Source organism: Scleropages formosus, chromosome 6 (genome assembly GCF_900964775.1).
Source record: "Scleropages formosus chromosome 6, fSclFor1.1, whole genome shotgun sequence".
Lineage (NCBI taxonomy): Eukaryota > Metazoa > Chordata > Actinopteri > Osteoglossiformes > Osteoglossidae > Scleropages > Scleropages formosus.
The window spans coordinates 18,098,536-18,114,319 of NC_041811.1; the positions used below are offsets into that span (position 1 = coordinate 18,098,536).

General features: G+C 41.8%; 1 protein-coding gene across 1 annotated transcript in view; it reads left to right on the forward strand.

Moving 5' to 3' along the window:
• LOC108925029 (synaptic vesicle glycoprotein 2C-like) overlaps positions 1 to 10,547 on the forward strand; it is a 51,052-nt gene extending 40,505 nt beyond the window's left edge. The window contains exons 7-13 of the mRNA XM_018736732.2: positions 248 to 358; positions 1,020 to 1,108; positions 4,722 to 4,886; positions 8,030 to 8,163; positions 9,630 to 9,833; positions 10,064 to 10,223; positions 10,364 to 10,547. Coding sequence (XP_018592248.2) covers positions 248 to 358; positions 1,020 to 1,108; positions 4,722 to 4,886; positions 8,030 to 8,163; positions 9,630 to 9,833; positions 10,064 to 10,223; positions 10,364 to 10,547 — 1,047 coding nt within the window. The remainder of the gene's footprint in view (positions 1 to 247; positions 359 to 1,019; positions 1,109 to 4,721; positions 4,887 to 8,029; positions 8,164 to 9,629; positions 9,834 to 10,063; positions 10,224 to 10,363) is intronic.
• The last annotated feature ends 5,237 nt before the right edge of the window (positions 10,548 to 15,784 follow it).

Below are 15,784 nucleotides of genomic sequence, written 5' to 3' on the forward strand. Positions count from 1 at the left end.
GCGACCCCGTATGGGACAAGCGGTTCTGAAAATGTGTGTGTGTGTGTGTGTGTGTTTCTACGGAATGTTTTTCGCCAGCTCACCATTGTAAAGTCCAAGAAATTGTAAGTCGATCCAATGTAAATTGGGGATCACCTGTACTTGGTTTTCTGGTAGGTATTATTGATGAATTCTGTATGAGCCACATGATGGAGGTGGATCAGAAGTTTCAATTTATTTACATACTTTTACATGCTCTCCTTTGCAGGTGAACAGAATAAAGATCCCAAAGCAAATCGATGAGCTTGTGGAGATGCAGTCGGAATCTGCAAACCCAGTGTCAAAGGTCCTATTCAGAATCAAGACTGAGCTTTATGGGGTGAGTCCAACCCAAATCCTGAGCCTTGTGGTGTCCAGTACTCAAATAGAACAAAAATAAACGTGTGACTCCAAGAAAACGATGACATATTTAGGTCTCAATCAACTTCAGAGACTCTGGGATAGAGAAAGTGAAGAGTTTCTTTGTTGTATCACACACAATGTCTACAATCGCTAGTCCCGAGCAGGGTCACAGCGAACCGGAGCCTAATCTGGCAACACAGGGCGTAGGGCACACCCCAGATGGGACACCAGTCCGCCGCAAGACACCCCAAGCAGGGCTTGAATCCCAGACCCACCACAGAGCAGGCCCTGGCCAAACCTGCTGCACCATCGCGCACCCCCTTTGTGGAACCATTTGGGTTTAGTTAGAGGTATTACATGATACATGATTTGCTTCGTTTGGTGGAAAGAAATAAACTGTACTTAAGAATCACATGTCTACATCTATGTCTGTCTTTCTGCTAATGTAATTTGCACATTGTATTTTCTTTGAGATGTACGTTGCTTTGGAGAAAAGTGTCTGCTAAATCAATAAATGTAAATTAAAATGATACACCATTTATTGTTTTCACAATTTGGTAATTCTATGCTGTTTACGGACTGGTCATTCCCATAAATATGGTAAGTATAACAGAGTAATATGTTCTCTCTCTTTGCAGATTTGGTTGACTTTCATGAGATGCTTTAACTACCCAGTTAAGGATAACACAATCAAACTTGCAGCTGTGTGGTTCACACTGTCTTTTGGGTAAGTTAGTCACAGAAAGATGATATTAAGCATATCATTTTCCCCCTGATTCTTATAAAGATGAACTGGTGGATGGGAAACAACCTAATTTTCATAGAAAAAAATTCTCCAAAAATGCACAATCAGAAATTAATTTTTATATTGATTGGGTTTAGTTTGTTAAATTTTGTTAAAATAATTGCTAATGAAAATACAATTCCAATATCTCAGGCGGAGTGGTGCAAATTCTTGAAGAACTGAACAGTTATAAAACAAGTGCTCATGTAACAGAGAAAGTGTATTTTTGTGTTCTGTGTGTGTTTATACGTATATTTAAAGCTCTTTCTATCCCTACAAACAGGAGTGCCCTTAAGCAATGTAAGCAACTCCACTAAGTTGGTATTCAATGGATTTTCAATTTTTCTGTGAAACCATTGTTAGGAAAAAATTGAGCACTTGAAACATACATCACTATATTTCATTTTAAAAAAGGAAAAATTAGTTTTTAATGTGTCCAGCTATGTATGTTATAGCCACAGCGGCAAATGATAGTCTTACGCCCATACAGAAAGACGCCTGAGCTGAGGCTATCCATTGAGGGACTGATAGCCTCTGAGCCCATGGAGGTACAGTATGAGTGTATTGTGATGGAGTGCTTCTCTCCTACCACTGAACAGCTGCAGCCATTTCTTTGAGGACCTCAGCAACTGACTGCAATTTTTTAGGTTTGGCAAGAAGCTCCTGTGATCATGCAGACTAGCAAACTATTGCCATGTCTCCATTCCATTATACAAATTCCATTTACAAATGTCCCACCAATTTGCATTTCATTATTGCCCCATGTAAATCAAGCAAATATGAATTGCCTTTTGCTTTTTAATTTTCATTTTGTTGTAGAATGTACATGTTTGATAAAGAAAATTCAAATGCAAATTGGAATACCGCATTTGAATTTTCTACATGGCTCACACAGTGAGTGCATACAGAAGAAAACAAATAGCAATTATTGTATTTCCTTTTTGGATAGATATTTCATCTGGTTTAAATCCTTAGTTTGTTTCCATAATCGATAACCTCAAAAAATACAAAGCCTGTTTACATTTGGCTAATGCTACAGGTACATTTTTTGCCTTTGTAAGAACCATTTTTAAACAAAGTTCTGAAAAGTCATTTTTTCACATTTTACCTTGGTAATTTCACTGTCTAATTGCTGTAGATGAACAGCAATTTGGCTATGAGTCAAATGCTGCTCTCTGACAGCAAAACTCAGGAATAGGGATCCAGCACCATTTATAAATTATAATACAGGACGACAAATATTCTTGACATGTCATTAGCATGGAGATGTTCGAGAACAATTAGTGCTTATGCATTTGAACAAAAATAGGCATTTGCTCAGTAATATGTTAAAACATTTGAATTATCATTACAATCAGCATTAAAGTGAAAGTAAAATACTATGTAGGAGGAATTTCTAACTATATACAGTTGAACCTGGAGTATAATTTTACTTGCTTGGGAAAACTAGTTTAGTTTTTTACGCACTGCTTTGTGTCTGTAGGGTTTAATTTTTATGTAACTCGACAGCTTGACTTTTTATTTTCCAGAGCCTGGAATGTACAGACATATTCACTCTTAACTATTCTAACAGTTAAGTGCCTTTTGTGCAGGTGTGGAATAATTAAAACATGACACGTCACATAAAATTATTCTTAATTGTTTTGTTTACCCTGCTTTTTTTTTTGGAGGTGTCATGCACTCTTTTTCCATTAATATATGCAGATTTACAGGTGTTTTTCAGTCCTGTTTTTACAAGCTCTTAAAATTGAATGACAACTGCAAGCGTAGCTCACGCACCTTTTCAGTGTTGCAATGAAGGCCAACTGTAGCTTGTGCCAGGGTATCGGAGAGGAGAATACAGCCAATAGTTGAGCCTCATGTGGACGAGTGAGTGAGTGAGTCGGTCAGTCGGTTAGTCACTGAATGACTCACTGACAAACAGAATGACTGACTGAGTCACTGACTCGCTTACTGAGTACATACGGGTGTTGGTTGTCTCTTGTGCCGTAAATTGTTTTTTCACAAAACAGTGACATAAAAAAACATGGAGGAACTTTTTGTGGACAATATTAGATTTTGTCTTTTATGTTCTGTTCTTTGTGGTAGTTACAGTAATAACATGTATAATATAAAATAGTAATAGTGTAGTAATAATATTAGTATAGTAGTAATAGTATTAGTATAGCCATAATAGTATAGTAATACTATATAATATAAAATAATACTCAACATGGATACCTTGGCATCTTAAATACTGTACAGAAGTATGTGGTGATATGAGAACTGATGAACTGTTCTGACTCTTATCCATCTTACAAGTTCTCCTGACATCTGGAGTAATAACTGAAAGAGAAGATGTTTCGTCTGTCCAGTGAAAATCCAAAGCGGTATCAGCCATCAGACATCCTGTTTACTTTGGTTGCTGTAATGTTGCTATGATGAAACCCAACACGATCACATGTTTTGTTATCAATAGGACTTCATCAGAGAGTTTCACTGACGAGGGAAATAACGTCCCTGCTCGCCATTCAATAAGCCTGAAGACTGGCCACTAAATATGTCTGTTTTGATTTGTAACTTTAACTCACAGTACACTTTTTATATTGCCCAACACAAGAAACTTAGTTTTATTAAGATATGAATGAACAAAGACATAGTACAACACTTTCTGCAGGCTCCTAGTAGACTGTCGCCAGTGAATCGTGGCTGAGGTTGCCTGTGAATTCAAGTTCTGATGCACCTGTACAAATTGACAGCTGGTTCATACGAAAGACAATTCAGATGTGTCTGAATGGAAGAGTGAAGCATTTTAGTATTCCTTAGTGTTTTTGCATATCTGAAATATATCCAGCATGTTTTTTTTTTTTGTTCCGCAAATGTTTCTGAATCCAGCAAGTTTGTTGCTCATATACAGCTAATCCTTGAGGCTTGATCACTTTGTGTTAGCCAGTCATGGCACCCAACTGGCTTCTTGTGTTGGCCCTCAGTGCAAACGGGTACATACATACTACACAGCCTCTGATGGATCGCCAAACTCCTCTGTGATACTGCCATGAACATATAAGAATTTTCTTCAGTACTCAACTAATTCTAAGATGCAGCCAAATTTCAAAGAAGAAACAACAAGTGCAGACTCACAATATAGCGAATTTGGAAACTATGTTCAGTACTTTACACATACATACATCTGGTATGTGTGTAAAAATGATATATAAAGTTAAAGAAAAGGAATAAATTTCATACACCATAAGAAAACAAAATCTGTTCTGTGATATGTTTGATGAAACTGAACAAAAATGTTTCATTTGAAAAACACATTTTGACACTTTATCAGACAGTGACATTTAGTCTGGTGGTGTCCCTGAACTTCGCACAGTGCTTTTCTGTTCAGCACCAGTGGGCTTTAGAAATGCATTTAATGCCCCTTTCAAGGGTTAAAAAGCCCATATAAAGTTCCATTCACCCACAGAGATTCTTATCAATGTCTAGGTGGATCACAGCTTTCCGGCAACAGCTCTACTGGTGCTGAAGAGCTCCCCTCCACTTGTTTGCTTTTATACCTCATCTACCACAGGTACTATGGCCTGTCTGTGTGGTTCCCTGACGTCATCAAGCACCTTCAGGCTGATGAGTATGCTTCAAGGGTCAAGATCCACAACAATGAACGCATTGAGGACTTCACCTTCAACTTCACGCTTGAGAACCAGATTCACACTAATGGCGTGTTCATCAATGACAGGTAGGGAGAGTAATGTGTTGCCTTGCTTCTTATCTGTGCTCCACCAGGAAATTAGAAATACTTATCTCTTCTGGGCATCCTTGCTGTTCCCGAACTGGTGTTTCTCTTTTGCAAGGCCAATAGAAAAACATATTAATATCCTGTTTCCTAGTAAACTATCTAACCCTCTGGGAAATAGGTATTTTTACATTTGGGCTTCATAAATGGAACAACATCTTTTTATGAAACAACCAAATATGATATATGCATGTGAGACCAGTTAGACCGGTTATCAGGTACATTAAAACTAAATGTATAAAATATCTATGATATTAGTACCCGGTGAGTTGTTATTGGATTTCTGTGCTAGTCACGGTTTATCCATAACGAACACCATGTTCATGCATAAGGGTGTCCATCAGTGCACTTGGCACCAGGACACCCTAGGTCGGAGGTCGATGATCGACTTTGTAGTCGTTTCTTCTGATCTTCGGCCATATGTCTTGGACACTTGGGTGAAGAGAGGGGCTGAGCTGTCAACTGATCACCACCTGGTGGTGAGTTGTATTCGATGGCGGGGGAAAAAGCTGGACAGACCTGGCAGGCCCAAACGTATAGTGAGGGTCTGTTGGGAACATTTGGCGGAGGCCCCTGTCAGAGAGGTCTTCAACTCCCACCTCCGACAGAGCTTCAACCAGGTCCCGAGGGAGGCGGGGGACATTGAGTCTGAATGGACTATGTTCCACGCCTCCATTGTCGGGGCGGCGGTTCGGAGCTGCGGCCATAAGGTCTCCGGCGCCTGTCGCGGCGGCAATCCCCGAACACGGTGGTGGACACCGGAGATAAGGGATGCCATCAAGCTGAAGAAGGAGTTCTATCGGGCCTGGCTGGCTCATGGGACCCCTGAAGCAGCTGACGGGTACCGACGGGCCAAACGGAACGCGGCTCTGGCAGTTGCCGCGGCAAAAACTCGGGCTTGGGAGGAGTTCGGCGAGGCCATGGAAGAAGACTTTCGGTCGGCCTCAAAGAGATTCTGGCAAACCGTCTGGCGACTCAGAGGGGGGAAGCGGTGTTCCACAAACACTGTTTACAGTGGAAGTGGTGCGTTGCTGACCTCAGCTGAGGATGTCCTCGGGCGGTGGAAGGAGTACTTTGAGGATCTCCTTAATCCCTCCGACGCCTTCCATAGAGGAAGCTGAGGCTGGGGACTTTGAGGGGGACTCGTCCATTACCCTGGCTGAAGTTACTGAGGTAGTCAAAAAACTCCTTGGTGGCAAGGCTCCGGGGGTGGATGAGATCCGCCCCGAGTTTCTCAAGTCTCTGGATGTTGTGGGGCTGTCTTGGCTGACACGCCTCTGCAGCATTGCGTGGAGCTCTGGAACGGTGCCTCTGGACTGGCAGACCGGGGTGGTGGTCCCTCTTTTTAAGAAGGGGGACCGGAGATTGTGTTCCAACTATAGGGGGATCACACTCCTTAGCCTCCCTGGGAAAGTCTATGCCAGGGTACTGGAAAGGAGAATCCGACCGATAGTCGAACCTCGGATTCAGGAGGAGCAATGCGGTTTTCGCCCTGGCCGTGGAACACTGGACCAGCTCTGTACCCTCACTAGGGTGTTGGAGGGTTCGTGGGAGTTTGCCCAACCAGTCCATATGTGTTTTGTGGACCTGGAGAAGGCATTCGACCGTGTCCCTCGTGGCATCCTGTGGGAGGTACTTCGGGATTATGGGGTTCGGGGCTCGCTGCTACAAGCTGTTCGTTCCCTGTATTACCGGAGCAGGAGCTTGGTTCGCATTGCCGGCAGTAAGTCAGACCTGTTCCCGGTGCATGTTGGACTCCGCCAGGGCTGCCCTTTGTCACCGATTCTGTTCATTATCTTCATGGACAGAATTTCTAGGCGCAACCAGGGAACGGAGGGTGTCTGTTTTGGTGGCCGCAGGATCTCGTCTGTGCTTTTTGCAGACGATGTGGTCCTGTTGGCTTCATCAAATCAAGACTTGCAGCATGCACTGGGGAGGTTTGCAGCCAAGTGCGAAGCGGCGGGGATGAGAATCAGCACCTCCAAATCCGAGGCCATGGTTCTCAGTCGGAAAAAGGTGGATTGCCCCCTCCGGGTTAGGGGGGAGCCGCTCCCTCAAGTGGAGGAGTTTAAGTATCTCGGGGTCTTGTTCACGAGTGAGGGAAAAATGGAGCGGCAGGTTGACGGACGGATTGGTGCGGCGTCCGCAGCAATGCGATCATTGCACCGGTCTGTTGTGGTGAAGAGGGAGCTGAGCTGTAAGGCGAAGCTCTCAATTTACCGGTCAATCTACGTTCCTACCCTCACCTATGGTCATGAACTCTGGATCATGACCGAAAGAATGAGATCGCGGATACAAGCGGCAGAAATGAGTTTCCTCCGCAGAGTGGCTGGGCGTACCCTTAGGGATAGGATGAGGAGCTCAGTCACCTGGGAGGAGCTCGGAGTAGAGCTGCTGCTCCTCCGCATCGAGAGGAGCCAGTTGAGGTGGCTCGGGCATCTGTTCCAGATGCCTCCTGGACACCTCCCTGGTGAGGTGTTCCGGGCATGTCCCACTGGGAGGAGGCCTCGGGGCAGACCCAGGACACGTTGGAGAGACTACGTCTCCCGGCTGGCCTGAGAACGCCTTGGGGTTTCCCCAGGGGAACTGGAGGAGGTGTCCGGGGAGAGGGAAGTCTGGAGGACTCTGCTCGGACTGCTGCCCCCGCGACCCGGCCCCAGATAGCGGAGGAAGATGGAAGGATATTAGTCCCCTTAACTGTTCCAACACAATAGCAGATTAGTTTAGTAGCTACAGCTACTAATATATGTAATCCTTTGATAACCCACACACACATCATCAGAAACCGCTTGTCCCATATGAGGTCGCGGGGAGCCGAAGCCTAACCTGGCAACATAGGGCAAGAGGCTGGAGGGGGAGGGGACACACCTAGGACGGGACGCCAGTCCATCACAAGGCATCCCAAGTGGGACTCTAACCCCAGACCCACCGGAGAGCAGGACCTGGTCCAACCCACTGCGCCACTGCACCCCCGCTTTTGATAACCCATAATCTATAATTCTTTGATCACATTTTTTTTTGCTAAAGTCACTCTTTAATTATAAGTACTATATTCGGTCTCTCTATTTTTCCAAACCAAATCTCAGATTCATCAGCATGAAGTTCAAGTCCGTCACCTTCATCGATTCCACTTTCCAGAACTGCTATTTCGATGACGTGACGTCAGTGGGCTCTTTTTTCAGAAACTGCACTTTCATTGAGACTTTTTTTTACAATACAGGTAAGGCAAACTGGGCTCCATTGAAGATATCCTTCCCTCATAGATTTCCTTTCCTTTTCTAGCTAGTTTGGGTACCTTTTATTGTAGTCATTGGGTCCTTTAATAGCCTTCAACGGAGAAGTGCTTTTTTTTTCTTCTACAATAGTAATTTGAATCAGAAATTCTGTTTCCAAACAATGAAAAAAGACACTGGGTGATGTAAAAAGATGTACAGTGCAGTTCTGTGGACAGTATTGTCATAAACTGAATTGAGGCAGAAAATTTAGGGTGAACGTTATGAGAACAGTTTGCTTTTAACTGAAAAAGTGCAAAAAGTTAGTTAAAAAAAAGGTATTGCTGGAAGATCTCTGAAATCACAGTGCAGAATACATACTAAAAAATCTGGAAGATGTCCTTTGTTCCATAAAAAATTCAGTAAATCTTCATAAATTACAGCATGGTTATTCTGAAGCTGTCAATGTATGTGTTGTACCAATTAAGAAATTTAAAATTCATTTCATAAGAAGGTGTGATTTACTACACTACATTTTTACACAACACTGCAGATGGGGTCTTAGTTAATTATAAGAATAATATTTTTTTTCACAGTTACTGAATAAAAGGCAGAAAATCTTTAATTTTAAAATGATGTTTGTTTGTGCCATCAAACTGTAATGAATGCACCGTTTAAGTATTCTCATCATCTGAAGCCAAAAGGCTAAAAGTAGATTCAGTTACGAGAAAGAAAATTCCATGGTATTTTAATGAGTACAGAAAAATACAGAGGAGAAGTGCCAAAGTAAACCCATAGAAATCTCCTCGCCCATCTCCTTGAACTGGTCCTCTCAGTATGTGAGAGAAGGCACTCAGGTCTTTTGGGCTGATTCCCCAAACCTGGAGTATAGCACAGAGGAGCGAAGTGTAGGACTGCAGGTGTGTGTGTGTGTGTGTGTGTGTTGATGGAGGGCCCCTTCTGCCTAAAAATATCTTTAAAAAATCTCAGAAATATACTAAAATGTCTAAAAATACTGGTGTAAAATATCTAAAAATATATATTATATATTAAAAATTATGAGGGGGTGCGGTGGTGCAGTGGGTTGGCCCACGGTCCTGCTTTCCAGTGGGTCTTGGGTTCGAGTCCCACTTGGGGTGCCTTGCGACGGACTGGCGTCCCGTCCTGGGTGTGTCCCCTCCCCCTCCGGCCTTACGCCCTGTGTTACCAGGTAGGCTCCGGTTCCCCGCGACCCCGTATGGGGCAAGCGGTTCTGAAAATGTGTGTGTGTGTGTGTGTGTGTGTGTGTGTGTGTGTGTATTAAAAATTATATGTATTATATACTAAAAAAATCCATACCTAATTAAACATTAGGTACATTCATAAAAACTAAATTCTCACAGCTGACTGAAAACACTGAAAGGGTTTCCCACAGTTACCAAAAAAGATTTTTCAAAATTATGAATATTTTAAACTGTTTTCTTCTTTACAACAGATATTGATGACTCCAAACTGATTGACACAGAACTGATAAATAGCACGTTTCACCACAACAAGACGGGGTGCCAGATGACATTTGATGACGACTACAGCGCCTACTGGGTCTATTTTGTTAATTTCCTGGGGACTTTGGCGGTGCTGCCTGGCAACATAGTGTCTGCCCTACTAATGGATAAAATAGGGCGCTTGACAATGCTGGGTGAGTGGTCTGCCAGTAGGTAGTGGTGCATGGTACCCAGGAAGGTGTTGGGCTATCTTTGGATGTGTAATACAGCAAAGAAAAACACCAGAGTGTACACTGTGAATGCAACAATCGAAATTAAACTCAAAACCAGTTTTGCTTAATATCAAACTTGCTCCATGTTGATTTGGTTCGTAACACTTAATATACATTCGTCGCTCATACTTCAATGCCCTGTTTTTTAACAGGGGGCTCCATGGTCCTATCAGGAATTAGTTGTTTCTTCCTGTGGTTTGGCACCAGCGAGTCCATGATGATAGGTATGCTGTGTCTCTACAACGGTCTGAGTATCTCAGCCTGGAACTCTCTGGATGTAGTTACAGTGGAACTGTACCCTACAGACAGAAGGTAAGATAATCATGATTTTCAGATGATCTGTACTAATAATTTAGCCAGTTATTCTCAAAGGATTCTCGGTTCAAATGTGATCCTTGTAGAACAGTACGGTGAGCTCTATCTAATCCAATCCTTCTCTGTCTTGGTTTCAGAGGGACCGGTTTTGGGTTCTGTAATGCCATGTGTAAGCTGGCAGCAGTGCTGGGCAACATGATATTTGGGTCACTGGTGGGCATCACGAAAGCCATCCCAATCCTGCTGGCCTCCTCTGTCTTGGTGTGTGGGGGGCTGGTGGGATTAAGACTACCAGACACCAGGGCCAACGTGCTCATGTAACCTCACCCCTCACTCCAGGGGTAGGTTGGGGGCAGAAAGGTGCAAAAGGCTTAGACCACAGAGGGTGAAGCTACTTATTTCAATCTGATCAATTTATTTCTTCTGGGTTTGAAAGCCTAGAATTTCTGTTTTCCAGAGTGTGAATAGGACAAAGATGAAGTCACAGCATGTTGTCATGGGAGACATGCTCAAGATGCACTGTTTGGCCTTTCATTAAGTTACCTTGTGAGGAGTGTAACAACAGTAATAACTGATGGTAACAGGCTACACCAGTAGTTGTGACTGATTGTGCTTGTTTTAAAATAGGCTGTTGAGATAAGGATGAAAAAAAATTAAAGCTCAGCAGTGGTTATACTTCACATCGGAGGGACGTATGAGAATTCATTCAGACTAACGAGATTACATCTCTAAGTAAAAATATAAATGATAAGAACATTAATAGAAGTAATTACAAATGATACCTGACCAAAACACTGAGTAGCTCTCCCTTTATAATGACATTATGTTTTTAGTCTTTCATATGTAGTGATCTTTAAATTGGTGATGTCTAAGCCTTTGCACCTATTTCAAGAATGACAAGGCCATAGAAAATAATAAATAGTAATAATTATCAGTGTAGTCAGAGTTGCAGGTAACTACATTTGCAATTGCATTTTTAAAAATGAGTTTACATTTTCTGTTTTTTAACAGTCTTGAGGATAACAAATACATGATCATCGTTATGTAATATCTTTTCTTAAGTGTCCAACATCAGCAGTTTAAGCCCAAGGTGAAGAGTTTTGTTTTACGTTTCTTTTCTAGCTTCTCTGAGTAGGTTCAGATGAATGTCTCATGCCGTTTTTTTGTGACAGTAACTTTTATGCTTTGCTGCTTTTCGCTGCATCCTTGAAAAATTACTGTTGGCCTTTTTTAAATGTTGTGCCTCTCCTTAAGAAGAAAAGATGACTTGTCCACCAAATTCTCATGGAAAAGTATCACACCTTTCTTTGTCTGATGGAGTGCTTTCTTACTTAGTCTTCAGTGGATCTAATCCATATTTCGGTGTGTTGTACAGACAATGCAAGCTGAAATTAAGGAAATATAGGTATGGGTTTTAAGCAACGAAAGCTGCTGAAATTAAGAATAATTTTAGAGATCGAAATACTTTCTGCATTATATTTCTATGTATCAATCAATTTCTTTGGAAAAAAAATATTATTCTGATTCTGATATGAATTAGTGTGGGCAGATTGTTGGACGGTGTAGTTTACTTGCAAGCCATATAGGTATTTGAAATACAGTATTGCAGAGACATCTATCTTTATTTTTATCCCAAATAATTTGTATAAAAGGGAATTGTAATGAGATAATTTCAGGTAACTAATACAAATGCTGTATATAAAATTTAAAAAGGAACAGACATGGCCGACAGTGTGCATTTTATTGTAAAGCTTTCCACACACTTTTCTTGTAAGTGAAAGGAAAATATATATTTTTTCAGCATGACTAACAAATGCCAGAACATACAATCATTTAATGCTGACTGACGAAAATTCCACTGACAAAATCAAAATGGTTTCATAACTGTCCACCACTACTGCGTATGCCGTTACTGTAACACGGTGCAGCACGTTGTGCTGTCTGTACAACATATACAGTGTCTTATTGATGTTTGTGCAATTTTTGCGTGTCTGTAATTTTAACTGTGATTTCTCTCTGCTGTTAGTAAACGTCCATTTGTCCATTTGTTCTTCAGCTTGTCTCTAAAGGCCATATTGCTAAACTTTCAGTAAGGTAAATGTATGTTTCAACATTTATATAATGGGCATTTGAACAATACTGATTTTCAGTGTCTGATTATGATGTGCTTAATGTATTAACCAGGACGAAGAGATGGGCAAAACTTGCAAGCGATGAAAAGCCATTTTAATTAAACAAGACTTAACAGAGTTACTGTAAAATGTCTCCTGCTCTGATCACCTCGGTGCGGTAGGGTCAAAAATGGACATATTGTTTAAAGACAACTGCTGACACATACGTCGTTTGCTTGTAAGGCCTTTGCCTTAACTGAAACGTGGCAGTGTGACCAGCCTCTTGTGATTTTTTAGAGAAAATATGTTGTTTCGTGTGTGTGTGTGTGTGTGTGCGTGCGTGCGTGCGTGTGTGCACGCGTGCATGCGTGTTCTGTCCCACCTAGTTTAAATACTGTGCATATGAATGTCCGATTATTGTAGGCAGTGGGGGCTTTGTTCACGCAGTTTTGATTTACCAGTGATGGCTTGTGGAGCTCAGCAGTTGTCTAGTCAATCTTCACAATTCTCTGTACTGCAGACAAACACAGCAATCCTTTTATTATTGCGTAAGCCAATGTGCATGTATGTGCTCAAATCTTCTACTTGTGTCCACATTTTAGCGTTCATGAGCTCCTCCGAAAGGGGAGCCCAGCAGTGTGATTTTGGAAGATGTGGCTGTACCATTCTTGTGTGTGTCATGTGTGTCCAGTTTCCGTACGTGTATCTCATTTGACTTCATTTTTGCCATTGTGGAAGGGCATGCCTGTTGTGGGAGAACTGTACGTCCAGCATAGTTCTGTATGATATGTGACCGTGCATTTAAAATATTTGCCAAATTCTAGCCTTCATATTATTTGGAAGAGGAAAAAGGTTTAGGTACAATGTAAAACTCATTGTTCTCCATGAGTATTAAATAAAGAGTTATCTATAACGAAAACAGCGTGCTTGGCTTTCAGACTTTTAAATATGTTTGTTGTTTTAAATTCTTTCTTTTTACACCCTAGAATGGGCTGATGTCCTGTCGAGGGTGTACCCTGCCTTGTGCCTCATGTTTCCAGGATAGACTCTGGACCACCATAACCCTGCAATGGACTGACAAAAGTTATGACAAGGAACGAATCACTCAACTAATGAACCAATATTCCTTTTCAGTCTGACATGTCTCAGTGGATGCCCACATAATGTGTAAGAATGTGTAGAAGTGTCTAGAATGTAGCTGCTTCTACTGTCAGAAAAGGAGCTGTTGTTTGAGATTTGAGCGTTAATCTAAATTCATGTTGACGAACTACTCATCCAAACATCAGTCTGCAATAAGCCCACAAAGAACCACCTGCAAGAAGTGCACATGGACACAGAGAGAGCAGAGAAACTGACCCACAGTGTCCATCCAGTATGGGGTTGTGCACTGACAGCCCTGACCGCTTTGCCTACCAGGGCCCAACTTAACCTGGATTGTTTTAGTTTAATATTTATAGGCAGAAGTAGAAAATAATTAACTACGTATATTTCTTTGAATAAAAATGTCTTCCAAGCCATCGCAATACTGTGATCGCTTTGGTTTTGGTTAAATTTTACTGCCATCTTATGGTGATTTATATGAGGCACATGTCATTGTTTTTCCTTCAAGATATTTACCGTACCATCCGATGGTGTGTCTTGGAACCATTTGAGTTTATTAGGAAATTTCCGCACAAAATGTATGAAGAGTATTTAATAATTTTCTGTAGCAAACCATAGTACGTGGAGAGGACAGAAAGGATGGTGCTCATTCTTTGTTTGGATGTAGTGTAAGTAACAAAGTAGAGGGTATCTTCCAGCGTAGCTCATTTCAAGAGAAAACATTTTAACACCATGGAGGTACTCAGCCAGGGTATGGGCCTCACCTGGATTACAGAATGGACAACTGAACTGTAGCCAACTGGCTTTTCTCACCAGTTTTCACATGCAGTTGGTCACATAAGTGTATGAAGACATGAATATTATTCACGGGCTGCTTAAAGTCGCTACATTCACATTGATATGTTTAGCTGATGCTTTTCTCCAAAGAGAACCTTTACCTACAATTATTTACCCATTTATAGAGGTGTAAAATTTTACTGGGCCAATTTAGGGTAAGTACCTTGGTCAAGGGTACTACATCTGGAGATGGAATTCAAACTTATGAGATGTATGTCGCTTTGGAGGAAAATGTCTGCTAAATGAATAAATGTAAATGTATGTAAATGTAACCTGTAACCTTTGGGTCCAAAGGCAGCAGCGCTAACTACCATGCTACTGTATACCCCACACGTCTAGTCAGTCATTGCATTTCCAGAAATACCAGTCTGACATTTTATCCTCATGGTGTTGTATTTAATTGTACAATATAATGTTTTTTTATTGCTGCTATTGATGTGATTAATTCCAGTGTACTTCACAGAGCAGTCAAAGTAGAAATAAAGGAAATCTCTTCAGCTGTGAACGTGATTCCCATACTGTTGAAATGGGCGCCGATGGGACTCAGAGAACACATACGCTCTATTGTTGATTCCCCCCAGGGAATGCAATGTCGCTCTTCTGCCTTGTGCCACTCGGACAATTAGGAGAAAGAGCCAAAGGGAACTGATGACAAGTACCAGCACAGCCAATGGCATGTTTTCATTATTTATCATCTCTGCAATACCACAGTGATTTTGCTCTGGTTCTAGTCTTGCATCGTTCCAATCTAGCATTGTTCCATCCGTACTTCCGAACCAAGGGAAGCAGCATTACTACACGGCAGCGTCCAGATGATGAATTAGTGCCTTCGCTGTGCAGCGTCTGCTGTGTCCCACTTTGTCTGCAATGCATAAAGTACTGCCTCAGTTGTTGCTATGGACAGAGGTCCGGAATCACCCATCGTCCCCTAATCGACTTATTCAGGCCCTTTGGAAATCACTTTCCAACACTCCAACACTTGAGATCTGTAGTTGGGTCAAAGGCTGAAAGTATGTCTTCACTTAGATATAGGCCTTTTTTAGAAGAGCAGACTACTTTCTGTTTAACAGGCCCCAGAAATGAACCCTGAGCAACTCCAGTTCAGCATTTTAACAGTCATTGTTAAATATTTAACTCCACTTTATGATGAGGATGCCAAAGTTTTCAGTGTTATAACTGGCAACCCAAGAATACTGTTGTTACGGCGGTCCTCATTGGTTCAATGGGAAAGACTTCTACCGTGTGATACGTGTCAAGGGTTGCAGATGTTATAATGGCTTTTGCATATTCCCTTTCCACAGTCTGCTGGGCAGCTCAAGCTTAAATGTTGTTACAAAGTAATGGGATTACACTTTCTCCTCACTGTTTAATTTTTTTTTCGCCGATGTTTCAGCCGGACGGTTTCCACCCGCTGAACAGGTGCCACAAAGTTTGAGGATCTTTTTTCACTCCAAACATGTAACGGATTCTAGTAAATTCCACATAATTACACTTCTGTGCAACTGGGTC